The 27653-nt window shown below is 43.8% G+C and overlaps 1 protein-coding gene across 3 annotated transcripts in view; it reads left to right on the top strand.

The window, feature by feature from the left end:
- The window catches only part of LOC147105619 (copine-8), a 474554-nt gene that overhangs the window by 333953 nt on the left and 112948 nt on the right, over positions 1 to 27653 (top strand). For 2 of the 3 annotated variants that reach the window (XM_086010162.1, XM_086010161.1), the window contains one exon: positions 19522 to 19575. In XM_086010162.1, the coding sequence (XP_085866288.1) occupies positions 19522 to 19575 (54 nt within the window). Of the gene's footprint in view, positions 1 to 19519; positions 19576 to 19787; positions 19810 to 27653 lie in introns of those variants that run through there. The other variant, XM_086010163.1, reaches the window with a different exon arrangement.

The following is a 27653-nucleotide window of genomic DNA, read 5'->3' as shown; positions in this document are numbered from 1 at the left end:
GGGGGTCACAATTTCAAGTGTGTATGGCCAGATCTAAGTTAGATGTCAAGAGGTGGTTCTTTTCACAGAGAATAGTAGACCTTTGGAACAGGCTGCTGTCTTGTGCGGTGGATGCTGATTCGCTGGATTCCTTCAAGCGAGAGCTGGTCCTAGTTTTGGTCAGGGCGGAGATCACCTCTTACAGAAGGCAGGTACTGCAGGGAATTCAGGACCAGAGTGATCTCCTGGACTAGTTTTGTATCATCTAGCTGGATCGGAGAGGAATTTCCCAGATTTTTTCCCCCCAAATTGGCCTGGGTTTTTTAAAATCTGGTTTTTCGCCTCTCCCAGGAGGTCACATGGTTTCGGGTGGGGTGGAGTGTATATATTGTGATACACAAGGTATCACAATTGTGTGGGACAGGCTCGATAGACCAGAGGGTCTTTACCTGTACGTCATTCTTCGTATGTTCATCCGGCATGGGCTGAATGATGCACTCAAGTCATTGCTGGCTAGAAAAGATGTTGGCTGCTGGAAGTACCATTTGTTTTAGTGTTGGAACGTTGCTGCCTCCAGAGGCACCAATGAAAATGAGGGTCTACATCTGGCAGTCAGCGATCTCCAAATATAGGACAGGAAAAAAGTGATGAGACCCATTACATCAGATCTCCAGCCTCATTGCACTGTCTTGATAGGGTTGCCAACTCGGGTTTCATCACTTGCCTTATTTATCATATAGCACTGCTGCCCATATCTGTGCTGTCATTGTCTGCACCACTGTAAAGACAAGTGGTGAGTTTTTTTAAAGCTCTGGCAAAGTGTAAGTTCCAATACAGCTACAACACTGGCATCTATCCGACAATGTGGAAAACTGCCCAGGACAAATCCAATCCAAACAATTACCGCCCCATCAGTCTACTCTCAATCATCAGCAAAGTGATGAAAAGTGTCATCAGCAGTGCTATCAAGGGCAGCAGGTGCATAGGAACAGCATCACCTCCAAGTTCCCCTCCAAGTCACACACCAGGAAATATACAGCTGATGCTTCATCGTCGCTGGGCCAAAATCCTGGAACTCCCTCCCTAACAGCACTGTGGGAGTACCTTCACCACACGGACTGTAGCAGTTCAAGAAGGCAGCTCACCACCACCTTCTCGAGGGCAATTAGGGATGGGCAATAAATGCCGGCCTTGCCAGCGATTCCCACATCCCATTAACGAATAAAAAAAAACACTCCCTTTTTGGCATGCACTGAGCTCTAGTGTTAAAAACTATTTTTGGAGCTAAGAGCCATGTTTTTGGAGTTACCTTGAGGTAGCTGTTTAGTGGCTAGCTAATCTTATGTTGCTAGCAGTGAAGAAATCAACTGGGAGAGCTGGTACACACAGTAATCCATAGAGTGACACAAGAGGAAGCCTGGAGGGTGGATGAGTTATGTATTTCCAGACGTTGCCAGTTAGATAAGTTTTGCATATTTCATGAGATAAAGGTACTGTCATTCCCTCAGCTTTACACCAAGGTCATTAAATATCTACCCAAGTAGAAGTTCTCTGCGATGAGTCTGCACTTGTGGTGTAATCTTTTCTATAATATACAGTTTGTAGGATGTAGCTAATCCATTACCAGGGAATGCAGCAGATGAGGTTATCATCACCAATTGCCACGCACTTCCAGTGATTTTGTAAAAGCTGCCTTTGTCCAATCTAATAAATAAGTGGAGACTATTCTAAATGTAGAAACTGGGCTTTTTTACATACAATGTTGCACTCAGTAGCAGAGCAAATGATAGATTTTTGCAACAATAACTGAGCATTTGGATTCATCTTTCAGTGGCAAAATAGAAAAGGAACTATTTTTAAAGAAAGAAAGAACTTGCATTTATATAGTCACTTGTCACATTCTCAGGAAATACTAAAGCACTTCACAGCCATTGAATCACTTTTGAAGTGTAGTCACTGTTATGCAGGCAAACACGGCAGCAATTTCGTAAGATCTCCCCCCACCTCAACAATAACAAAGCTTAGATCTTAAAATCTGTTCTTGAATACCTTGGTGAATCATTGGATAACCTTTGCAAAACCTTTGATAGAACCTGACACCGTATATTTCTTAAACAAGTTGCTTCCCAGCAAAGCATTGTTCATGGTGAGCTAGATTACTTTTAATTGCTGGACCAGATTGGTAGCTCATTTTCCATTAATTTAAGAAATCCCCGGGGCTCTGTCTTCTCTCTTTGTACATATCAGTGTGCTCCTCCATTCATGATCAAATACCGTACGCTATTTTGTTGCTGATTCCACTCTACATTCATTAGCTTTCTTCAGATTGCACACCTTCAGTGCTCATAACCTCCAGTCCTTTCACAGTGAAATAACTATATCATTACAGTTTGATCTCTCCCAAACCCTTCATTATGACAATGAAAATATTGTTTCTGTTATAACTTTTCTTGTCTTTTTCTACCTTATCATTGCTACTATGGTCCCTGCTCCTAGCAACTTTTCTCCATGCTTTTAAAACCCAAGCTCGGCATCCCCTAATCACTACTTTATGATTTCCTCATCTCTTTTGTTATTTTCAGCCTTGGTGATGTGCTGCACTCTGGCCCTCGGCTATTCTATTTAGTTTCTTAATAAGAATAAAATTGATTGGAAATCTAGAACTCAAATCTTCCCACTTAACTCTTGGCTTCCTGCAACAAAGAAATTGCAAATTCATGCCATTACAGTTTTCAGATATTCATGAGATCTGTGATTTTTTTTCCATTATTGTGACTGCTCTCTGCAGCTTTATCTTTTCAACTTTACTTGTAAGGTCAATGTTTGATGTTTGAAAACTTTATGTTGAATTTCCTTTTTCACTCTTTAGCCTATTTACATGAAGATAGTTTCTGTGGCCTCTATTTCAGTAGTCTCACTGCAGATACAGTTATTGGGAAATCGTAGGCAATGCACCCCCAAATTTCCAATATATGCTCCCAGGGAGCAGGCGGGCAAGGCTCCCCACTGGGCAGCCTCCTAAAATTACCTGCTAGATGTTATCTCATCATTTTCCAGGTTTAGATGCTCGAGTTTCTTATCCTCTGTTTATAAGCACCACTGCCACTTTTGTTTTATAATCTTGCCCAATTGAAAAGTCAGAGTACAACAAATGTCAGACAGTTTCTTCAGTTTCTGAAGGTAATACATTTTCCAACTCGATCAAAATATCTTTATGCGGTTCTTTATTATTATCCAAATGGAATGGTGTCACTATATTTGTTCTTGTTAAGCCAAACTCTCTCTGCTTGCTCCAGTATAAATATACTTAACATACTTGTTTGTGTTGGGTGGGAGGAGGTATAGGAGACCAGCTAGAGTTGAGATGTTGGAAGAGGAAATCCTGATGGTTGTGGAGACATTTCAAGCAAGATGGGGACATTTTGTGCCGAGAAAAAAACTTTTAAGGGTGCAATTCTGAAAATGGGGACATCAGAGACGTTTGACTCAGTGCATAGGAACAACAATTCTTTTGAAAAATTATAATAGCAAGAATTTTTGAAGCTTTAGAATATTGTAGATCTTTTTGATACAACTGAAGCTTTATTGAATCTAGTTAGCTTACTGGTTTCATCTGGATGGATAGCTGAGGATAATGCTACCAAGCCTATGGCAGTTAGTTTTGTATTTTTATCTTTTTCACCATTTCTTTTAATGGCTCTTGTCCATAATGCAAATTGTTGATGTTTGGACATCTCTTTAGAATCAAATATGCTCCTAAAATGAATTCTACTGAACAAATATTCACATTTTAGTTTGTTTTGCTCATCTTATGCACGGTTCCTTTGCCCATTGGTGCTCTTCTATCAGTCAGCTTTGCCTTCTTTCAGTTTTCTGCAGTTTCAACTTTACCCTTCAGTGATTCATTTTCATTCTTTTTAAAGATTTTGGACATTTTGGAAGTCTGGGTATAAATCTGAGTTTTTAAATTCAACTTAAAAAATGCTATTTTATTCAGTCAACATTTTTTTTAGCTTGTTTGGTCCCTTTCTCTCCCTTCAGAGTTGACAGGTTCCACTGTTGAATTTAAGAGAGATTATTGGAGAAAATTGTCTCTTATGTTTTACTGAGTGATCTCCACAACTAAACTGCTGAGATTTATACCAGGTTTTTTCTCAAATGTAGTGTAAAAATGCAAAATTATAGCATAAACTTGGGCTTTAAAACAAAAAGAGAGGTAGAATATTTGTACTGTAAGTGTGAGAATAACTCAAAAACAATGAGATTACCAGGCCTGTTTCCTTTAATCCTTTTATAAAAAAATAATTTAAATATCCTATATTCAAGAGGAGTTAGGCAAACAGCAGACCGTTTTAAACTAGTTATCCCAGTTTAATATTTTGTATAGTATTTTTGACTTTTATTTTATGCTGCTGCAAATTGTTTTATTTTTAAATAAATTTGTTTAGTAGTTTAGTCTGTACAAAGGAATTTAGTGCTGTGACATTTTTTGCCATCCGGCACTCAGCATGGAGTCACACCACCGATAGCGACTGATCACAGTAACAAGTGATACCCACGCTCAGCATGAAGTGACACCACCTTTAACAGCTAGTCACAGTAATAACACCAACTCCTTGCAATCAGTATGGTATCACATCACCTGTAAGACTTGATAGCAGCCATCACTGATGTTTCCCATGGAGCCTCATTATATATAAAGCTACTGTCTCGCTGTACTCCACATGAAGGCTTGCTGTTACCTTTGAAGGTTGTGGAATCTAGCTCGTTTCCAGGACTTGAACACGTAATCTGAGCTAACACATAGGTTGATGCTAAAGAGCCCTTGGCATTATTTGAACAAAGGCAGGGCGTTCTTCTGGTGTCCTGGCCAGTAATGAAAATTGTGTTGGCTGCTTAATTTTGCAGATTTCTATGCCTGAATTCCCAACATGCACTCTGGTTGTGCAAAGCCCTGTGCCAGAAATGCTCAGTCGTAAAGTTTACAATGCTTTTTTCTTGGTTCCAGCAACTAAGGAACCATTATGCTCAGCAGTTTAGGAACCATCACAGCATCTTTCCAGTCATCTTTATCTGTACTTATTCTTAAAACTATAAATCCTAGTGCTTCCCCAGTGGCTCAATGTGTTTATTTAGTGAGTATTTGAGCCATACAGACCAGGGTCAATGCCTGATCTGTGCTGAACTGGCTCATCTCAGCCAGGACAGCAGTATTCTTAGCTGAAATTCTACAGTAATACAGACAACATTAACTGCTTTAGCTGGGAGTTTGTTCTAAACATCCAACAACTCTGGGGAAAAAAATGCTCCTAATCTAAAACATTTTTTGAAGTAGTTTCAATTCTACAGTCAACAAAAGAATTGGCATATGTTTCGTGTTTAAAGCCATAGGCCCAAAAATTTGTTGGCCCCTGCCCATTTTTCAGATGCAAACGGCACATAAGCATCCAATATGGAGGGCAGCACGCGAACGTTCATTTCATGTCGGAAGTGCGCCACCTCTTATATTGGATGGGGCTGCTTCATAATCATCCAGGGCACGTGCGGAAGTATGTAAAACGATGAGTAAAATATTGAAGTAAGGGTCCTACGCTGGTTGTCGGACTCTTTTGTCATATTGGTCTGCCCCAGCACCAGAATCGCCATTTGATAAACTCACTCAGCAACTCATGGCGCTAACAGGCAGGAAGGACCCTTCAGAAGTTCTATTTAAAGGGCTCAACCACTACATGCACGTTAGTTGCTGGTTTATCCTTTTAGGCTGCTGGTTAATGTCTGGGTGTTTTTTGGCCTGCTTTCTGAATTATAAAACCTAATTCTGACTTCTGAGAAAAGGATTTTGCTGGTGCTGTACTGTTTTTGGCTGCCTTCAAAACAGTTTTACTGCAGTCATGGGTAGTCTGGTAGGGTTGCCTTTGGTACTGGAGGACAAGGGGAGTAGCAAGGAAGACAAGAAAGAGCAGCTGGGAGAAGAGAGAGAAGGAGGACACTGCGCAGGAGGCCATACCCACAGCGAGGCTTCAGGGAGAACTTCTAACTGAACTTTGCTTGAGGAGCAATGTCTTGGGGCATCTTCGCTTCACAACAGAGGCTGTTATTGAGCTATGTCACAACTCGATCCTTGAACCAAGGCATGAGCAGCAGTGCCTGTGGCTGGCAAGGTCCTTAACTTCTATGCCATAGGCTCCTCCCAGCTGCAGCAGGTGACATTAGCAACATCTCCCAGTTTGCAGTCCACCATCGTGGGAAGTCATCAAGGCTCTCTAGACCAAAAGGTACACTTACACCTCTTTCCCCATGGACAGAGCGAAGCAGGACGAGAGGCTTCACCTGCATGCAGGCCTCCCCAGGGTCCAAGGTGCCATAGACTGCACCCACATTGTCTTGCGTGCTCCCCATCACCAGCCTGCCATTTTTTCTGAATAGAAACTAAGTCCGCTCCCTCAACGTCCAACTTGTTTGCGACCACAGCAGCGCATCATGCTGGTGTGTGCCCGCTCTCCGAGCAGCAGTCTTGATGCATTCATCCTGCGCCAGTCCTCTGTGCTGCCTCTATTCCAACCAGGCCATCAGGTCACAGGCTGGATACTGGGTGACGAGGGCGGTGTCCCCTTCAGACATGGCTCATGATTCTGATCAGGAATTCAGGCACAGCTGCAGAGCTGGCCTACCACCAGAAATGCCATCACATGCCCGTTTTTGGGCACAATCAAATTTCTAGGCCATAAGATTTTCTGAGCACAAACAGAATGAAACATGAAAACATTAAACAAAACCTCATGTGATGAGTTAAAACACTTGAAAGCTTGCCAATGTGGTGCTCCAAGGTGGTGAGGGTGTTCTTGTTGAATTATCTTTTAAAATTGAAATTAATAAATTACAAAAAAAATTGATGCGCATGTCACAGTCCAGCAATGTTATTTGTATAGCTTTAGTTGAATACTGAATCCCTTCCAGCTCAAGGGAATAAAATTTGTGTTTCACAGATCAATAGTGATAACTGGAACCTTTGATAATTGTATCACATCACTCTCTGATTGTAATAATTACAATAGATAACAGAAAATTGAATGATTACTACCTTTTGAACTTTGCACAAAGTAGGTTACATTTGCTGAAAAATGATTGTTCAGTATTATCAAGGCTTCACATTATCACTGCAGGATATATTACTGGACTCACCAGTTTGGCAATTGTTGATAGAGCCTGATGTTTTTAAAGTTATAACCTAAAAATCCTATTGTAACATTCCTAACTTGAGAAGGTTAAAAGTATGTTAACTTTAATATCCTGAATATTTTGATAATAAGTTACACATGATCGGCTGAAAATTCAGTAGCCTTAGCGCCTCATTTGAGGCGCTAGAGGGCCTTGCGCCGGAGTTATGGCCAGTAGTGAAATTCCCTGGGGCCCTAAATCGGCATTGCTCTGGTAGCGCTGCGCCGGCACCGATGACGTCATCGGTGTGCGCAGCGTCCCGGTTGCCGTGGTAACCCGCCCGAACTCCGAAATTGAGTTGCGGCCGCCTCGCCCGTGGCAGCCGCAACCAGCGTTTTGTCAGAGGTGCCTTACTGCAGTTAGCGCCGGCGCATTAAAGGCCCCGCGGCGGCCGGCCGCTTTCCCGCCGGCCGCCTGCCCGCAGCTCCCTCCCTGGACTTCTCTTCCCCCCCCCCCCCCCCCCGGAACAGATGCAAGCCCGGCACTTGTCCGAGGTGCCGGGCTCATTTTTAAGCAGATTTGCGCGGGCCGCGGCCGGGTGCAGGCAGCTCCTCCTTAACGGAAGGAGGAGGCCTGCACTTCCCCAGCCTGCCGCACCGCATCGGGTGCCGCAGCGCCGGAATTCCGGCGCGAAACGGCAGTTAGCGCCCTTTTCCAGGCGCTAAGACCCTTCAGTAGCGCCGGCAGCCGTTTAGGCGCGGCGCCACTGAATTTTTGGCGCGCGCAGGGGACTTAGCGCCGGCACTAATTTCCGGCGCTAAAGCCCTGGCTAAGCCACAACCCAATTTCTAGGCCTATATTTGGTATCTCCTAACTAATAGGAACTATTTAAGTGAAATCGATTTTAGCAGTGATGTGGTGGAAGTACAGTCTACTCTTAATTCAACATCACTTAATTTAAGTTATATGATAAAACCTTTTTTTTAGAACTAAATTCCTACTTTGCTTTATTTATATTGCTTAATTCAAGTTAAAATTTGTAAGCACAGAAAGCAACTTTGAACTGTCAGGAGTAGACTGTACTTTGAGCATTCACCAAGTTTCTGGAACCTTCTCACCAGCTTAATGGCCAGTCGTCCTATGGGGGTATCTTACTGCTTGTCATTGCAATTTACAGCTGGGTCTCAGACTAGCACTGAACCCCATTATCTAGATCTAAAATCAATAGAGCATCTCTTTAGGGGAACAAAACAAAACAAAACTGCTCAACCTCTGACTAACTACAGGGATTATTGTTAGACAGTAATGGCCTAGAAATTTGGTTGGTTGCACCAGCGATTAGCACCTAAAGAGCCCAAGAATTGGGGCGTTACCCAATGTTCGGGCGGGCGCAATGAAGATAGCGACACCTCCCATATTGCGTATCCATTTAGAGCCAGCGCTAACTCTTAGCGCGCGCCCGCGTGCGCAGGCAGTTAATGACGCCATTTCAGTGTGCAACGCCTTTTTGGCGCCCCTGACCGGGTATTCGGTGGCGCCCGGAATCTTTCCACCTGGCGCTATTAGTGACAGTTGGATGGAACGTTCCCAGGCCATTCTCGGAGTCAGGGGGCGCTATTTAAAGGGGACAGCTCTAGTATAAAAGCTGCAGCCACTTGGCCTGTTCATTCTGTTCGTTGCTGGAGAGAGTTGGTGAACTACTGTTGCACACTATTTTTCGGATTTAGCCTTCGAAGACTTGGGACCTGCAGGTCTGTCCGGAGCAGTTGGAGCGCTAGACATTACTGCGTGTTGCCCGTCTGGCATAGCAATGGGAGCTGCTTTGGAGGGGAACGTCCTCATGGCCGGACACTTGGAAGGGGCACAGAGACGGCGGGGGAGAGGGCCGGGATTGGCCAGAAGGAGGAGGGGCAATGGAGGTCGGCCAATCCGACGATACACTGCGAGGGTTTTCAGGCAGCAGGTGTCATACCTTACCATGTCCGAGGAGTAGTGTCTGCGAAGGCTCAGATTCGGTAAGGAGGTTGTGACTGAGCTGTGCCACCTGCTTGCTGAGGATCTGCAGCCGCGTCTACGGTGCAGGACCTCTCTGTTGGTTGCCGTCAAAGTGACTGTTGCCCTGAACTTTTACGCTAGCGGATCCTTTCAGGCAGCCACTGGGGACATCGCGAATATAACACAATTTGCAGTGCATTGTTGCATCCGGCAAGTGACAGCTGCCCTCTATAGAAGGAGGCGTCAATTAATCACCTTCCCTGTGACCCTGGAGAAGCAGGCGGAGTGCGCGCAGGGCTTCGCTGCTATTGCGGACTTCCCCATGGTGCAGGGGGCCATAGAGTGCACACACGTGGCTTTGCGGGCGCCATTGCAGAATCCAGAGGAGTTCCGCAACCGAAAGGGGTTCCACTCCCTCAATGTCCAGCTGGTCTGTGACCAACGCCAGATGATCATGGCAGTCAACGCACAATTCCCTGGGAGCAGCCACGATGCGTTCATCCTGCGGCAGACCTCAGTTTCTGACCTCTTTGAGGGCCCGGCTCACCCACGAGGCTGGCTTCTGGGCAACAAGGGCTATCCTCTCTGCCCATGGCTCATGACCCCACTCCGTTTGCCCGCCACCCCGGCAGAAGAGCTTTACAACAGCAGCCATCAGGCGACCAGGAACATTGTCGAGCACACTATTGGTGTGCTGAAACAGCGTTTCCGCTGTCTGGACCATTCGGGGGGAGCCCTGCAGTACTCGCCGGAGCAAGTGGGTCGCATCGTCGTCGTCTGCTGCATGCTCCACAACTTGGCCATTCGACGAACCCAGCCAATGCCAGCCGACCCTCAAGGTCCAGCAGAGCAGGCGGACGAGGAGGAGGAGGAGGAAGAGCAGGCGGACGAGAAGGAGGAGGAGGAGGAGCATGCGGACGAGGAGGAGGAGGAAGATGGGAGGGCTCCTGAAAGTGGAAGGGCCATCCGTCAGAGGCTCATAAGGACTCGGTTCTAGGCCCCTCTGACGGAATGATGGCTGTCATTCGTCCTGCGCACTTCGGATCGTTCAAAACCTAGGAAGTCCACCATGAGTGTAAATAGTTACGAGTACCATTGTAAATTAAAAAAATTCTTTATTGTCAAAAAAGTGCTTCCTTCCAGCATAACGACGTCATGTCAACAGAAACCATAACTAACAAAATAACAGTCAACTCTCTGGCAAAGCCGCAAAACTAAACAAACCATCACAAACAATCACAACAGGTGAGGGCGTCCTTGAATTTGGAGGTAGAAACGTCTCAGCAACTCCCTCTACTGCTGGCCCCTTGATGGAGACCGACTTCTCTTTCGCGGTCGGCCCCTTCCCTCCCTGCTGCTCCTACGTAATTGAACCCCAGTGGCGGGGTCAAGGCTGGGGGATGCCTGCTGACTGTCTGGAATCACAGAAGCCCCTGAGGGACGGCCTGGACGACCTCTGGGCTTGGAGGGTGCGGAGGCTGGCTGCTTGATCTGGGCATGGCTGGAAGCAGTGTGCACTGCAGGTGGTGGCAGCTCCACTGCAGACGTTCCAGCGGTGGCATGAGCAATGGTCACCTGCCGAGAGAGGACACCTGCACCATGGTCGGACGACACACTGGCGCTCTGAGGGGACCGGTTCGGCTCAGCTGCCACAATCGACTGCTCCACTGATTCCTGGCCTCGAGTGGTACTGGAAGGGCCCGGGGTGATCCTAACTGATGCAGATAGGGTGGCAGCAGTGAGAGTTCGCGTTGCCTCAATCTGGGTGTGGACGAGGCCAGCAAGTGACTGCATGGCAGCAATGAGGACCTGTGTGGCAGGTGCCAGTGCTTCGGAGAAGCCCTGGACAGTTCTTTCCATTGCTTCGGACAAGGCCGGAGCAGTCCGTTCCACTGCCTCGGACAAGCCCTGGACAGACCTTTCCAGGGATTGTCCGAAGCTCTGAACAGTCCTTTCCATAGCGGCCTCGAAGCCCTGGACAGTCCTCTCCATTGCTGCCCCGAAGCCCTGGACAGTCCTCTCCATTGCTGCCCCAAAGTCCAGCACACTCTCTGCCAGTGTTTCTATCGACTGAGGCATCTTCCCCACTGCAGCCATAAGCTCAGTGTGCCTGAGCCGGGCCTGGGTGCTCATTTCAGCCAGACTCCGCACCTCCTCTGCACTCTGTGCAGCAGTCATCGTTCCCTGCCTTGCCCTCCGGGGAGCCGGTGGCCGAACTTGCCTACCCCCCTCGCGTTGCTGCAGGCCGCTTGTTCTGGCAACTGGCTCCTCATCAGAGCCCCCCCGCCCTCCCCTCCAGGGAACTACTATCCCCAGTCTGCAGATGTGAAGGCTCCCCTGCGGCTGGAACGGATGGTCCGGCTTCCTCCTGATCCTCGCCTCCGGAGGCACTGGCACTGGCAGCTTCAGGGCTCGGATCCCGAGCTGGTGATGCAACATCTGAAAGCAGGGAGGTGTAAGAGTGGCTTTAGCAACAGGACAGGTTGGCAGCAAGGCATGCCAGATTGCGGCAAGGCTCTGACATGGCTGCACACTGAGAAAGCATGCTGGCGGGGGGACCAAGTGGATGGGGTCGGCAGCTGCAGTGGTAACAGGACCACTGAGACGTCCTCCAAGAATCTGGTGCACTCTCTCCTCGAGATCCGTGAGAGTGACCACTTGTGGAGGTCCTCCACCGGTTCGAAGCTGGTCTTTGCGATTCTTCGCCAGCTTGGACTGCAGGGGAAAGAAGGGGAAGTTATGTTACATGATGCCCTGAGTGATCATCTCATGCCCCCCATGGTGGAAGAGCCCTTACATGAAGCCCTGAGTGATCATCTCATGCCTCCCATGGTGGAAGAGCCTTACATGATGCCCTGAGTCAAATGTGCATGTGTGTGCCCAGAAAGGGCCATGGGTGCTTGCTGACACATGGCCATTGGGGCATCGCGCACCCTGTAGCCATAAAGTCAGGTGCAGATGGAGGGATTCAGAAGGTTGAATAAACACCACTCACCCTCACGACCCGAGTGAGGTCGTTGAATTTCTTCCTACGCTGTACAGGGCTCCTGGTCACCATGCTGCTGGAGTTGACCCTCTGAGAAACATCCCTCCAAGCTCGGTGGTATTCCTTTTGATTCGGCCTCCTGCCATTGTCTGGGTACAGAACATCTCGACGGCGCTCCACTGCGGCCATCAATTGCTCCAGAGCCTCATTGCTAAAGCACTCTGCTCTCTGTCTCACCTTCTCCATCTGGTCCAAGGTTTTTGCGCCAGAGAAGGGCCTGCACCAATTCTGAGGCCTACAAGGCGCTGAGTGTGGAAGCTGAGGCTGACTGACCCACCCCTTTAAGAGCCGGCTGGCGCCTGGAAGTCTTGTGGATTTCGGTAATTGAGAGCACCTGCGCTGCGCCCGTCCGCGCCGATATTGGGTTGCGCCGGAAGTTTTGCGCCTTAGGAGTCCCGTGCAACGTCTGAAGTCGCGCCTCAATCACCTTTGGGGGCGATGCAACCCAATATCGCGCCAGGCGGCGATAAGTTGCGTCTGGCTATAAACTTTGCGCAGCGCCAGTTCTAACGCCTCAAGCGGGGCTATACCCAATTTCTAGGCCGATGACTTTAGATCCAACATCCAAGGCACAGAGTAAAGACATCTACCAAGGAGTTTGAATTAAATGCTCTGTGTTATTTCCCTCTAAACTAACAAAAAAAAACTGGTAGTGTGGGGGGGGAATCACGTGGGCCATGGAGAGCCAATGGTAGCAGGGAATGCTTCATTCATAAGTTTGACAGGAAGAGCTATTAAACCTATAAACACTATAAGCCCCAAAACATCACTAAAACCTCAAATAATTTTTTTTTAAAACATCACATTTTAAAAATAAACTATAAATTACATGAAATAACTATTTTAAATAATAATTTAAATTTTTGAAAAAATTAATTACATTTTCTAACAGGGCTAAAAATAAACTTACCTTTCTTTAAAGTATTTAAAAATAATAAACCTGTGGAAAAAATGTTTTAATTTTAATTAATTCACCACTTACCTTGTTAAAAGCAGGCCTTGCGCCTGCTTTTTAAAAGTGTAACTGCTGGAGACTTACCCTCCCGGAGAAATCTGCAAAAAAAACGTAAGTTCAATGCGCACGCGCTGCCTCTCCGGTGCACGCGTTCGACTTCTGAACCCCTTCTTTCAGGGGAACGGAAGTGCCGGTTTCCCGCACATGCGCAGTGCATGCATGAAACCGGCACTTTCGTTGGGCCTACGTGTGAGTACCCCGTGCGTACTCACGCGTTGCGACCCAAATTTCTGGGCCAATATTGCAATTATCAGTAAAGAGGAGGCACCATTGCTTCCAATGTGATGTACCTAAAAAGCTGGGGATTGCCATTGACTTTGAGGCAGCAGTGGACCCAGAGACTGTATAAACATTGCCACTGGAAGCAGAGGCTGTCTTCTGTTGTGGCCACCCAGTAGCTATTCAGCACAACCCTCCCTTCCTTCCTTGCAAATTATTGATCCTATTTTTAAGGCTGATATTATAGACTCACTGCACTGTAAAGCCCTTTTATTGGCCATGGTGCAGCAATAAAGTTGCAGATTACGACTTAAAAGCAAGCATGTGTACACAAACTTGTGCATCACAATTGTGCTAAGTTGTTCAAATGATCTGTAATCCAGCCACGATATAAGTGAGGTGGTCTCCACGGCATTAATTGATTGTATGCTCACTTGCCCACATTGGTGCAGTTTTCATCCAAGGAAAATTCTATAAATTAAATATAATCCAGCAGATCTAAAAATGTGCATTGTGGTGTAGCAGATTAGTAGGTTTTATGAATTTATTCTCCCAGTGCAGAGATTGATCTTATAATATCTGTCCTGATATATAATGAGGAGTAGTAAGCTATAAAAAAAGAAACAGTTGCTGAAGTCACCCAAGTGCCAGATCATGCATTCACTTTATACTATGTTGTAGTGTATATACATTTGTTTTTCCAGGTTAATGTTAATTTTCATCAACTTTAGATAGTTATTTTTGGTCAAACATCATTGTTTAGCATAGGATGCAAAGCAGCTGGGAGGGATTATGAAGTACCCAGGGGTCACAGCCTCAGAGTAAGGGGTCGGCCATTTAGCACTGAGATGAGGAGAAATTTCTTCACTCAGAGGGTGAATGATTGCTGCTGGAAGGGTTCGAATTGCCAGGAGATCTAACAGTGGTGGGTATGGTAGGTGTATCCATGTACTTAATGTGGCTACCACCTCTTGTCAGGCGAGGTGCACTGCTGTCCTCTGGGACGTGCCCTGGCAACTCACCTCACATCAATCTCATGCAGCAGCACGCCACTTTGCCAGCCATCAAAGAGGATTGGGTGCAACACTGCTCTGTCACTTTCCCACAGTTCCATTTTATGCCTTCACATTGGGTTTCCTTTCACTAGATTTTCATTACAATTCACATAACACATTAGAATTTAGATTAGTTTAGCTAATTCCTTCTAACCACAGTTAGCCTCTTGTCTGCCTTGCTATGTTTGTTGAGTAACTATATAAGTCAAATAATACATTCTAAATCTGGATGATTGAGTCCTTTATTTTATGAAGCAGGTGAATTTTCAAAGCTCTCATTGACAGATCGTTCCTACATTTTGATCCACACAACTCTCCAGTTAATATATTATCTTTGCATTTATCAACATTATATTAATATAATCTTTGTCTGCATGCAATTTCTATCAACTTTTTCTATTATAAATTTCTGTGTCCATATTTATAATGCCTATGCAAACTTGTCATGTTGTAATTCCACCAGTGGAGGCACTACACCGCCAACACTGACAGGGTGTAATTAGTGTAACAAATCTACACTTGGTCTTAACTTACCATGTGCCATGGAAAATGACTAGTAGATTATTAATAATCTTGTTCATGTGCACACTTTTGTCCAGCTTGCTGTTACCATTATTTGTGGTCACACTTTTATGTCAACATTTAACATCAAAATTGCATATGTAAACATTTAGATGGAAATCCTGTATGTAAACAGTTGTGTGTAACTCTGGCCAGTAGGTGGTAACTGTGGCAATGTTACAGGCAATTTGCTAGTCTTTTAAATGGAAAATTTGCAACTAGATTAAACATTGCAAGAACAATAATTACATATTGAATTAATTGACATCAAGAAGAACTTTATATATGGGATTTAAATGGGAACAAAAAAAGCAAATCAAATTAACTCAGTTGGCACCAGTCAAGGAGCGTGTATAAGATTTTTTTGCACAGCAGCCAGAGAGTTTGGTAATCAGAAGTGTTGTGTGGTATTGTTATGATGATCATGTCACACACAACTGATGCAATAATGTATTCAGTGGTGAATAATGTGGCCCTGGGAAGTGAGAGAGTGCTGATCGTCGGGCACTGATTGCAACCTGTGCCCCATTGGGCTGACCTTGCACGATAATGTGAGCTTAGCTCATTAAAATATTTTTGTCATGTTCCCAGAGCTTAACTTTGGGAGTGCAGAGAGTGGGGATCAGAGGCCTCACTATTGGGCACCAGCAGATAGTGAGGGATTGCCACCCTTTTTTTTTAAAGTTACATCACTAGGGGTATAACAACCCTTTTGAAAGTTTGGTCTTTGGATGAAAAGCAAGTAGAGGTAGAACAGCAAAGGGAAACCCTTTTAAAAGGGGAGGGCCATCCGGTAACATCGTTATTTAAGACTTCCCTGTGTCGGGGCCGCTTGCTACTTTATCATCACTCTTTGTAAACACACAAAAAAGGTTTGGCAAATGTATTTTCATAAAAGTAATGACCCTTATGAAAGAGTGTGTGGGTGGTTTGATATTGCAGTGCCCTGGAATGTTTTTGTTATGTGAAAAGCTCCATTAGGTTATATTTTACGTTGTTCTTCATTGGCGCCCCAGTGGGTTGAGAGTTGTAATAGTGAGTTTGTAACTACAAGCACCAACTAGCACATTCCCAGTCACAGCCCTGCTATTATAGCAAAGTGCTGAGTGGAGGCTAACAATAGGGAGACTGGAAGAATGAGTTAGCCCAGGACATAGGGACAGGAGTAGATCATTCAGCTCCTCAAACCTGTTCCGCCATTCAACTAGATTATGGGGTATATGTGCACAGATCGTTGAAGGTGGCAGGGCAGGTTGAGAAAGCAGTTAAAAAAGCATACGGGATCCTGGGTTTCATAAATAGAGGCATAGAGTACAAAAGCAAGGAAGTTATGATGAACCTTTATAAAACACGGGTTTGGCCTCAACTGGAGTATTGTGTCCAATTCTGGGCACCGCATTTTAGGAAGGAGGTGAAGGCCTGAGAGAGGGTGCAGAAAAGATTTACGAGAATGATTCCACGGATGAGGGACTTCAGTTACGTGGATAGACTGGAGAAGCTGTGGTTGTTCTCCTTAGAGCAAAGAAGATTGAGAGGAGATTTGGTAGAGGTGTTCAAAATCATGAGGGGGTCTAGACAGAGTAGATAGAGAGAAACTGTTCCCATTGGCGGAAGGGTCGACAACCAGAGGACACAGATTTAAGGTGATTCACAAAAGAACCAAAGGCGACATGAGGAAAAACTTTTTTACGCAGCGAGTGGTTATGATCTGGAATGCACTGCCTGAAAGGGTGGTGGAGGCAGATTCAATCATGGCTTTCAAAAGGGAATTGGATAAGTACCTGAAGGAAAACAATTTGCAGGGCTACGGGGAAAAGCTGGGGGAGTGGGACTAGCTGAAATGCTCTTGCAGAGATCTGGCATGGGCCCGCCGGGCTGAATGGCCTCCTTCCGTGCTGTAGCCATTCTATGATTATGGCTGATCTGTACCGCAACCTAAGGAAATACAAACCAAGTTTATTGCAAACTGTCCTCATAATTTAACCCAACTCCCTTCAGATAAAGGCCAACATACAATTAGCCTTTTTGACTACTTTTTGTACCTGCATGCTAACTTTTAGTGATTTGTGTACATGGACACCTAAATCCCTTTGTTCCTCCACAGCTCCTAGTCTCTCATTTTTGATAAAATATTCCAATTTGGCTTTCTCAGATCTGGAGTGGATGATATCATACTTCCCCACATTGAACTCCATCTACATTCTTTTGCCCATTCACTTAGTCTGTCTATGTAACTGCCTGCTCACATCTGCAAAACTCACTGTGCACCCTAACTTAGTGTCATCTGCAAACTTGGATATACAACTCTCCATTCCCTTATCCAGGTTATTAATTTATATGGTGAAAAGCTGAGACCTCAGTACAGACCCCTGGGGAACACCACTTGTCACATCCACCAATCAAAGAATTAACACTTTATCCCAACTCTCTGTCTCCCAGCTCCCAACCAATTACCAACCCATGTCACAAGGTTATGTCCAATTCTGTGGGCTTTCATCTTTTGCTAATAATCTCTTGTGCAGTACGTTATCAAATGCGTTCTGGAAGTACATATAGCCATTGACACTCCTCTATCCACCATGCTTGTGACGATCTCAAAAAATTCAACTAGATTTGGCAGACACAAATCCATACTGAGGCTCTTTGATTAGCTGATACTTGTCCATGTGTGCAGTCACTCTGTCTCTGACGAAAGATTCCAGTAACTTCCCTACAATTGATGTTAAATTGACAGGGCTGTAATTACCTGGTTTCTCTCTTCCTTCTTAAATACTGGAGTGATGTTTGCAATTTTCCAATCCAAAGGCACAATTCCTGAATCTAGAGAGGTTTGGACTAAAGCATCTACAATTCCCTCATCTATTTCTTTTAATACAGGGTGGAAACCATCAGGTCCTGAAGATATGTTTATCTTAAGTCCCATTATTTCTTCTATTACCATTTAAAAAAAAATTATATTAAATCTAATAAGTTCCTCTCCTTGACCTATTTTAGGTCCCCTTGCACCTTGATATTTTGTCCTCTCTCTCCACGGTGAAAAATGATGCAACGTACTCATTCAACAATCTGCTATTTCCTTATTATCCATTATAGTCTCACCCTCATCTGTCTTTATTGGACCCATATTCCCCATTACCAATCTCTTGCTCTTAATATATTTATTTTTAAAAATTCCTGTTTGCTTTGATATAACTTGCAATATTTTTTCATATTCTGTTTTAGCATCTCTTACTACTTTCTTTGTATCCCTTTATTGCTTTTTATTATAGCCTCCCCACTTTTCCTTGCATTTGTATAAGTCTTTTCCTTTAGCTTGATACGGTCTCTTACTTCATTTGTTGACCATGGTTGCTTAACTACGCAAGTTGGGCCTTTGCTCTTTAGGGGTATATACTGTTTTGCATCTTACAAAATATTTATTTGAATATTTCTCACTGTTTAGCGGTTTACTCATTAACAGTTCAACCCTGTTTACTGTGGTCAATTCATTTCTCATTTTCTTGCACTGTCTCGATCCAAAGATCATTATGGGCAGTCATTAGTTTACCCTGTCAGCTAGGGAGTAATACATGTACTGGAAAAACCTTGGGAATATAGGTTGGCTTAAGGAAAAAGAAGTGTAGTGTGTATTAACCTCATCTTTTAATAGTGCTAGTTTAAAATTTATGGTGACTTACTGGTGAGAAAGCCTCCTGAATTCATTTATCTGTGCAGCAACCCAAACAAATGTGTGGCCACATCATTTGAGGGAAGAATGATGTTTTGAGTTTTCATAATGAGCTACCAGCTTTTTCAACTGCTTGTGTGTATAAATACTTGTGATTTACTTGTGTACTTACATTTTGTGGACAGTTGTAACTGACTATAGCTACTGATACAGCCTTTAGACTTGATCCAGTTTCTAAACCGGTCAGTTTGAGTAGAATACCAGCTACAGTACTTGCTTGCAATCATTTTCAATTTAAGATTACTTTCTTAAAGATCAATGAGAACTTAATACCTATCTAAATGGGAATTTATTGATCTTAGGGCATGTCTCACATCATTGAAATTTCTCAACTACTTTTTTGAACCAGCTCCAAAATCACCCACTGTGCACCAGTTGGTGTAGGCTGGACGTAGCCCAGGTGATAGTAGACTAATCACTCACACATGTCTTGTGACCGCTGATATATCCTGCCAAGCCTTGGTATATCCTGCCAAGCCTATCAGTAGAAACATATGCATGACTCAATTTGCATCAATGCATTGTAACTTCTTCGGTAATTGAGTAAATTATTTATGGAGTCACAAACAATGTTATAATAAAGACATGCTTGGTTTTTTATGTACTCAATTTAACATAATTTAATTCCACATACACAGAATTTTTGCCAGTTTTGTAAATGCTAAAGTTAGACAATTAACAATTTTCTGCACTTTTACACTTTTTAATTGGGATAATTAACAACGTTCATGAATGGAAGTGACAATTAAATTATTTTACCTTTTAGGTGCTAAATCCAAAGAAGAAGGCAAAAAAGAAAAAATACATTAATTCTGGAACAGTAAGTACTTGTGTATTTGATGGATACATAAAAATGATTCAAATACCTCTGTAGGAACTGTGGTTCACTTACAGGAGACAATTTAAGGAGTTGACTTTATCTAATTATGGCTATCTATTTTAAGCTTACTTTTTATTCTGATGTGAATAATATGATCATATTTTTATATTTTCATCTTTTAGTTCACAATATTTTTGTCTCTTTTGCTGCAGGTACAGTATATTGATGCAATTTGTGAGTTGATGCATGCGTGTGCATTTGACAGTTTTAAATATATAAAAATATTCCTAATTTGGACTGAGTATTTTTGAATTTAGTATCTTTCAGTATTTCCATTTCTTGTTCTTTGCTTGGGTTATGAAATAGAGTATTCTTAATACCAAATTTGATTTGTTAAATGTCATTAATTTTATCTTGTATAAGACAATTTTTGTTGGATCAAATCCTCTAAAGTTCAAACTTTTGGACTGTAATTTTGATGCTGGTCTTTTTAAGAGTAAATTCCTTGTTAACCTCCCCATTAGCAAAATACATTGTAAAATAAAGGCACTGAATTTGCGGTCGGAGGCTTCCCATGGGGAAATGCCTCTGAACCACAAATAAAATCCGCGCCTACCTGGTGGTCAGGAAGGTACGGAGATTTGCGGTCTTGGGCCTATCCGGTACATGTGGAAAGAGGCCCATGTATCTCGGGCACAGGCGGTTCGCAAGCGCCCCTGGGATTACGTGGGCCGGCCCAACGAATAAAAGGGAATCTCCATTCATGCTTATGGACGTTCCGTATGTACGGAAACCCCATAACTATGAATGGGAATACCCCCAAAAATACATCTACACTTCAATACATTTTTTTTTAAATCTCATATTTAAAATTAATTAAAATGGCATTTTAGTAAATATTTAAAACAAAAATTTAATTTTTTGAAAAATAAATATACATGTTTAACGGGGCTAAAAATAAACTTACCTTATTTCACAGGTTTTTAAATGTATAAATTATTGATCATTTTATTTTTCTGTTTTTTAAAACTCTTATGCTGGCGTAAGAATTTCACAGGCATTCGCTGGGCAGAAGTTGAGCAAATAGCCCAACTCTGCCCGCGGATGCCCTTTTCCCAGGGATGCGGATTTCTTGACAGATCGCAAGTTCTGGGTTTTAGTACATGCGCAGCGCATGCCTAAACCCGGAACTTTGGGCGCGTACGCACCTCGTACGGGCCGCAAATTACGGCCCAATGTCTTTAAAATTCTTCCATTCACTTAAACATTAACTAAACAATATCATGTCTAACACTACCTAAGGCTTGCTAATATGCTTATTTCAAGAAATTAAAAGAAAAAGGCCTAGAAATTCATTAAGGCGCTGCCAGCTTTGCGGCCAGTTACCGCCTAAAGAGGGCTTCTGCGCCAAAAATGAGTTTGCGCTGATATTCAGCGCAGCGGTATTGGCGGCGGTAGCCGTTAGCGCTGCGCCGGCACCGATGACGTCATCGGTGTGCGCAGTGCCCCGGTTCCGCCCCGAAACCGGCCCGATCCCCATATTTAGTAGCGGCCGCCTCCTCCGAAGCGGCCGCAAACAGCGACCAGAAAACGGGGCCGTGCTGTAGCCTTAGTGGGGCGCTTTAAAGGGGAAGGTGCGGCCGGCCGCTTTTTCGGCGGCCGCCTGCCTGCACCTCCTTCCCCGGCCTCCTCCACCGCCCCCCCCCCCCCGCGGCATTGCCGGCTGCTTTCCGCGAACCCGGCACTTCTCCGTGGTGCCGGGCTCATTTGCCGGCACTCTCCAGCGGCGATCTCCCCGTTGCAGGCAGCTCCCCCTTAAGAGAAGGAGGAGGCCTGCAGTACCGCAGCCTGCCGCTCCGCAGCGGCTGGCACAGCGGCGCCAAGAGCGCTGAAATTCAGTGTCAGCGCCCCAAACGGAGGCGGGCACACCCTGGTATAGCGCCCGGTTCCGAATTGGGGCGCTAACACTGAATATCTGACGATCGCTAATGGCTCCCCGCCCAGCGCTAACTTTTGGGCGCGAGCGAGCTGGCCGCCCCAAAGTGAATTTCTAGGCCAAAATGTTTTTTGTGTCCCTGGCATGTTTGCGTGGGAATGGAATACTTTCATATTGCAGGCATCTAAGGGGAAATTTTCCAATTTTGCATTCTTGATGGAGAGCCTCGCCCATCAGTACTCATAAGGAACTGAACATGATGTTTCAACCCTTTAGTGTAATGGTCGGAAAATCATGTGGCACGTGCCCAAATTTCCGATATGCATTCTCAGCAGGCGAGGCATCCCGCTGGGAGCTCAGAATCAGACAATTGACCCCTCCACGATCATTATAAACCACTAGAAGATAGGTGCAGAGTAAAATTCTCTCTATTATGTCCAAACAATATGCTTGAGCCCTTATAACGTGTCACACATTAAACGTGTACGAACATACGATAATGTTGGACAGAAATAGACCAACTAGTCTATCCCATATAGTCGCGATGCCTTGTGCCTCACAATACAGACATTTTCTACCCACATGGAGCCATGTAATCTCCTTGGAGAGGCAAAAAAACAGATAAAAACCTAACCCAATTGGAAGAGGAAAATCTGGAAATTTCCTCTCTGACCCCTTCAGGCAATTGAAACTAGTCCAGAAGACCACGTTGACCCTAACTTATATTACAGCACACTCTTGTACAACATGATCTCCACCCCAGCCAGAAACAGGTCCAGCTCTCTCTTGAAGGAATACAGCAAATCAGTGTTCATCGCATGAGCCTGCAAACTGTTCCACAGGTCTCGTATTCTGTGGGAAAAGAAGAACCGTCTAACAGCCAACCTAGTTCTGCCCTTATTAACTTGTAAATGTGACCCCTGGTCCTCCCTAACCTATCCAGTTGAAATAATTTGTCCATGTAAAGACGATCTAGTCCCTTCATTATTTTATAAACCTTAATCAAATTGCTCCTGGGTCTATGCTTCTCTGAAGTACACAGACCCAGCTTATAACATAAGAAATAGGAGCAGGAATAGGCCATTCGGCCCCTCGAGCCTGCTCCACCATTGAATAAGATCATGGCTGATCTGATCTTGGCCTCAGCTCCACTTTTCTGCCTGTTTCCCGTAACCCTTGACTCCCCTGTATTTTCAAAAATCTGTCTGTCTCAGCCTTGAATATATTCAATGACTCAACCTCCACAGCCCTCTGGGGTCGAGAATTCCAAAGATTCACGACCCTCTGAGAGAAGAAATTCCTCCTAATCTCCATCTTAAATGGGTGACTCCTTATTCTGAAATTATGCCCCCTAGTTCTAGATTCCCCCACGAGGGGAAACATCCTCTCAGCATCTACCCTGTCGAGCCCCCTCAGAATCTTGTATGTTTCAATAAGATCACCTCTCATTCTTCTAAACTCCAATGAGTATAGGCCCAACCTGCTCAACCTTTCTTCATAAGACAACCCCTTCATCCCAGGAATCAACCTAGTGAACCTTCTTTGCAGCCACTTCTTTTAAGACCCTAGGATGCAAGCCATCAGGTCAAGGGGACTTGTCAGCCTTTAGTCCCATTAGTTTGCCTAGTACTTTTTCTCTAGTGATAGTGATTGTTTTAAGTTCCTCCCTCCCCTTTGCCCCTTGATTTTCCACTATTATTGGGATGCTTTTAGCGTCTTCTACCGTTAAGACAGATACAAAATATTTGTTCAAAGTCTCTGCCATTTCCTTGTTTCCCATTATTAATTCCCCAGTTTCATCCTCCAACGACCAACGTTTACTTTAGCTACTCTTTTTTATATACTTGTAGAAGCTCTTACTGTCTGTTTTTATATTTCTTGCTAGTTTACTCTCATAATCTATTTTCTCCCTCTTTATTTTTTTAGTCATCCAGCTTTTTAAGCCTATCTAGGTAGCTAAGAATCAATGGGCCGGATTTTGCGACCCCTACGGGTGCGAACGAGGTGCGTACGCGCCCATAGGACTCGCGCAAGTGCCGGTTTCAGGCATGCGAAGAGCACGCGCTGAAAACCGGCACTTGCGATCTGTCAAGAATTCTCTGAAGAAAAGTGCCTCTGCGGGTGGAAAGTTGCACTTGGTAAAAGCAGGTGTAAGCCCTGCTTTTACCAGCTTAAGCATTTCAAAAAATAGAAATTTGATAATCATTTATAAATGAAAAATACTCTTCAAAAAGGTAAGTTTATTTTTAGCCCCGTAAAAACATTAAATTTTTTTCCCCGCAAAATTAAATTTTTGTTTAAAATATTTAATTAAATGGCATTTTAATTCATTTTAAATATGTAATGGCCCGTAATTTCCGATAGGAGGCTTCCTGCGTGCGAATGCCTCCTATCGGGAAAAAATCTACGCCCTTACCGGAGTGCTCCCGAGGTCCGGCCATTTCCAATCCTGGGCCTCTCCACAGTCGAAATGTGCAGGGCCCACATTTCCCAGGGGCGCATGCGGTTCACAAGCGTCCCTGGGATTACGTGGGCCAGGCGAGCCAATGGGAGAAGGGAATCTCCCTTCATATTTTTGACAGATAGACCCGTCAAAAGTATGAATGGGGATCACTTTTTTAAAGAATCACGTTTTTAAAATTAGTTAAAATTACATTAAATTAAATATTTCAAACAAATTTAATTTTTTGAAAAAATAATTCAAGTTTTTTACAGGGCTAAAAATAAACTTACCTTTTTAAAAAGTATTTTTAACGTATAAATGAGGGAAAACATTTTTAAAAACTTTTTAAACTCTAATGCTGGTAAAAGCAGGCCGTACGCCTACTTTTACCAGGCATAAGATTTTTAAGTGATTTCAGCGGGCGGATGTTCTGCAGAAAGCGGAACTCTCCACCTGCAGAGGCCCTTCTCCAGGTCAGGTGTGCGATCTGTCAAGAGGCTTCGCATGCCTGAAACCGGCACTTCCGATGTCCCTACGGGTGTGCCCTTGTACACACCCGTGGGGATTGGAAAATATGGGCCAATGTTTTTTTTAAATTAATTTAATGTGTATTTTTTAGGTGATCCCCATTCATACTTTTGACAGTTCTGTACCTACAGAACTGTTAGAAGGTTGAATGGGGATTCCCTTCTTCCATTGGTTGGGCCGGCCCATGTGATCCCAGGAGCGCCTACGAACTGCTTGCGCCCCTGGGATACGTGGGGCTTTGCCCACTTGGACCTGGAGAAGCCCAGGAGCGCAAGCTGCCATTCTTCCCGGGCCACCAGGTAAATTCATAAACATTTTGCAGGCCGGAGGCGTCCACTTGTGGGAAGCCTCCGATTGCAAATGTTGGCTCAATATTGTGGCCCTCATCTGCACCCTTTCCAAAGACTCAATTTCCCCCACCATGTGAGGTGATCAAAGCTGGACACTATTATAAATGAGGTTTAACCAAGGTCTTGTACAAGGACAAAATCATATATTTTGTTTTGTAGTGAAGTCCTGTGAATACCACAGAGTACCCTTCTGCTTTAGATATAGCTTCAAGTCATTGGTTTTGAACCCATAGAGAGTGATGCAATATAACACCCAGGTCTTTTTCTTTCACGACTGGCTTCAATTCTGTTCGTTGTAGGGTGTATGTATATTTAGCATTAGACCTATCCACATACATGACATTAAACTTTTATATATTAAACATAATTTGCCAAACACGGGCCCATTGCCCCAACACATCAAGATCTGTTTGCAGTAATTGATCTCCAAGCAGATCCCAATGCATTGACAACAACTTCCTGCCAATTCTTAATCCACCACAGCAGATTATCATTGATTCCACTCTTTTAGAATAGCCTCTTGTGATGTACCTTATCAAAGGCTTTCTGAAAGTCCAGGTAGACAGTGTCTACTGGGTTGCCTCATCCACTAAGTTAGTAACTTATTCAAAAAAATTAATTCAAATTAGTAAGTCAATGACCTTTTTTTCCAGAAGTCGTGTTGAGCATCCCCGATGACACCTGTGGTTATATAGAGCATCTCTTATGATACCTTTGAGCATCTTACATATTATTGAAGTCAAACTAATGGTCCTATAGTTACCCAACTCTGCCTTATCACCCTTTTTAAAAATTGGAACCATATTACCATCCTTCCAGTCTGAGGGAACAGGGCCTGACTCCAGCAAACTATTACAGATACGGGTAAGGGGCTGGCATAGTATCTGTCTCATTTCTTTAAGGACCCTTGGGTGGATGTCACCTTGGCCAGTGCCCCAATCTATTTTCAGGCTCCTTATTCTGTCTAAGATGGTATCCCATCTATTTTAATATTACCAGTTGCTTATAACAGCACATTCGGATAGCACATTAAATGTTTAGGGTGACACATTAAATCTACCTGTATCAGAAAAAAAATCAACTGTCATGATTTTGTGATTGGTTCAAATAAGGAACTTAACTGTACTGATTTGCTGAACTATAGATCAGTAAAGGTCACATTGGTAAAGGCAACGGATTGAATTGCTGCAATTTAATAACATTGCTTGATTTATTTTTGAAAGTGGTTTCAGCCTCTATTTTGATTTCTAATATATTTACAGCAACAAGATATAAATAACATTATGACAGAGAAAATGTAATAATTTGTGCTGATATCATTACACTTCAAAAAGTCTTTCCCACAGAGGCCTGCCTCTCCTCAGTGCCCTGTGTTGAATTGTGTTGCCGTTCCAGAGTTTGAAATTTCACTTGAGTCTTGAGTGCTGTAGATTTACAACTCCTGTGGATTAATTATATGTGTGAGAGAGAAATGCATCAAGGGAATTGTAGTTTTCACCCCACTTGTGTGAAACTTGATTACCCAGAGTGCATTACAACAGCCCTTGTCAAATGACAACCAGGCAGAAAATGTACCAATAACAAGAGTGAGGTATGATCAATGGGGGAAAAAAATCAGTGTTCTTTGAAGTTTATGGCATTAAAAAAAATCTGAGCTAAAGGTGCTTTTTGGGGTGAAGGATTTTTAGAGTCACTGAGTTGGGACGGACGTGCCCGCCTGGAAGGAGATATTTATGAGCCACTTTGATGCTGAACTCAGTCAGTCAGCCAGGCCTGAATTATGGCAAATGACTACCTGATCAACGTCTTTAGTGGTGGGGAGACATCCCTGGTGCAGTGCTGTACCAGTGGCATATTTAGCAAGAACTACGAATCCACTAGGGGAAGAAAAGGAGTAGAAGGGCATTTATAATCATGCAAATTACTATGAATAAGGTTTTTGAGGAGGTAAGAATGAACAAATAAATAAAAGTACTTACATCTTAATCAAATATCTTAATCCACCGTGGGAGGCAAGGCAAAAATGATATAGATTGTACGAATACCTGAGATTAGAGGTTTTAGGTAGGGAAAAATTACTTGCATCTTAAGCCAATTTTCTAAAGTCCTAAGTAAATAATTATAATCTGTGAGGCCCGGTCTCTTTCAGTATCAATGGCCATGTTCATTATTTTTAGCTCATCGGTCATGATATTTGCTTCAGTAAATTTACTTTATTGAAGCAATGGGCTTCTGTCATGTTTAGAAACTGCACTCCAGGTCTCAAACTATCTGTGAGCTCTTTCATGGAACATCTACTGGTCCACGCCAAGATAAGCTTATAGAAATACTTTCAATCAATAATCAAGTACTTTTTGAAATATTTTTACCTAAATTTTGAAAAAAGATCTGTTTTGGGGACAAAACATAAACTATAGGGATGTTGTGGGATATAGGATGCAATATATGTGGCAACTTATTATTTGATCATTTTCTTTCTTTAAATTGCTAGCAAATCACATTTGAAGTAAATTTAAGAAAATATTGCCATAACTAAAATCTCAATCTTCATTAAAGTCTGGTTAAAGAAATAATGGGGATAAAATGGGTCTTGGGTGATAATGCAAAGCAGGCGATAGCGAATCGGCAGCTCATTTTACACTAGGCCCGACTTTTAGCCTTGGCTCAGTGGTAGCACTCTCCCCTCTGAGTCAGAAGGTTATGGGTTCATGTCCTGCTCTAGAGATTGAGCACATAATCCAGGCTGACACTTAATGCAGTGCTGAGGGAGTGCTGAACTCTCAGAGGTGCTGCCTTTCGGATGAGGCATTAAACCATGGGA

This window comes from Somniosus microcephalus, chromosome 17 (assembly GCF_052327205.1).
Source record: "Somniosus microcephalus isolate GS21.2 chromosome 17, FLI_Smic_1.0, whole genome shotgun sequence".
In the NCBI taxonomy this organism is placed as follows: Eukaryota; Metazoa; Chordata; class Chondrichthyes; order Squaliformes; family Somniosidae; genus Somniosus; species Somniosus microcephalus.
The sequence above is the reverse complement of the archived record's forward strand: the minus strand, read 5'-3'. Positions and strand labels throughout refer to the sequence as shown.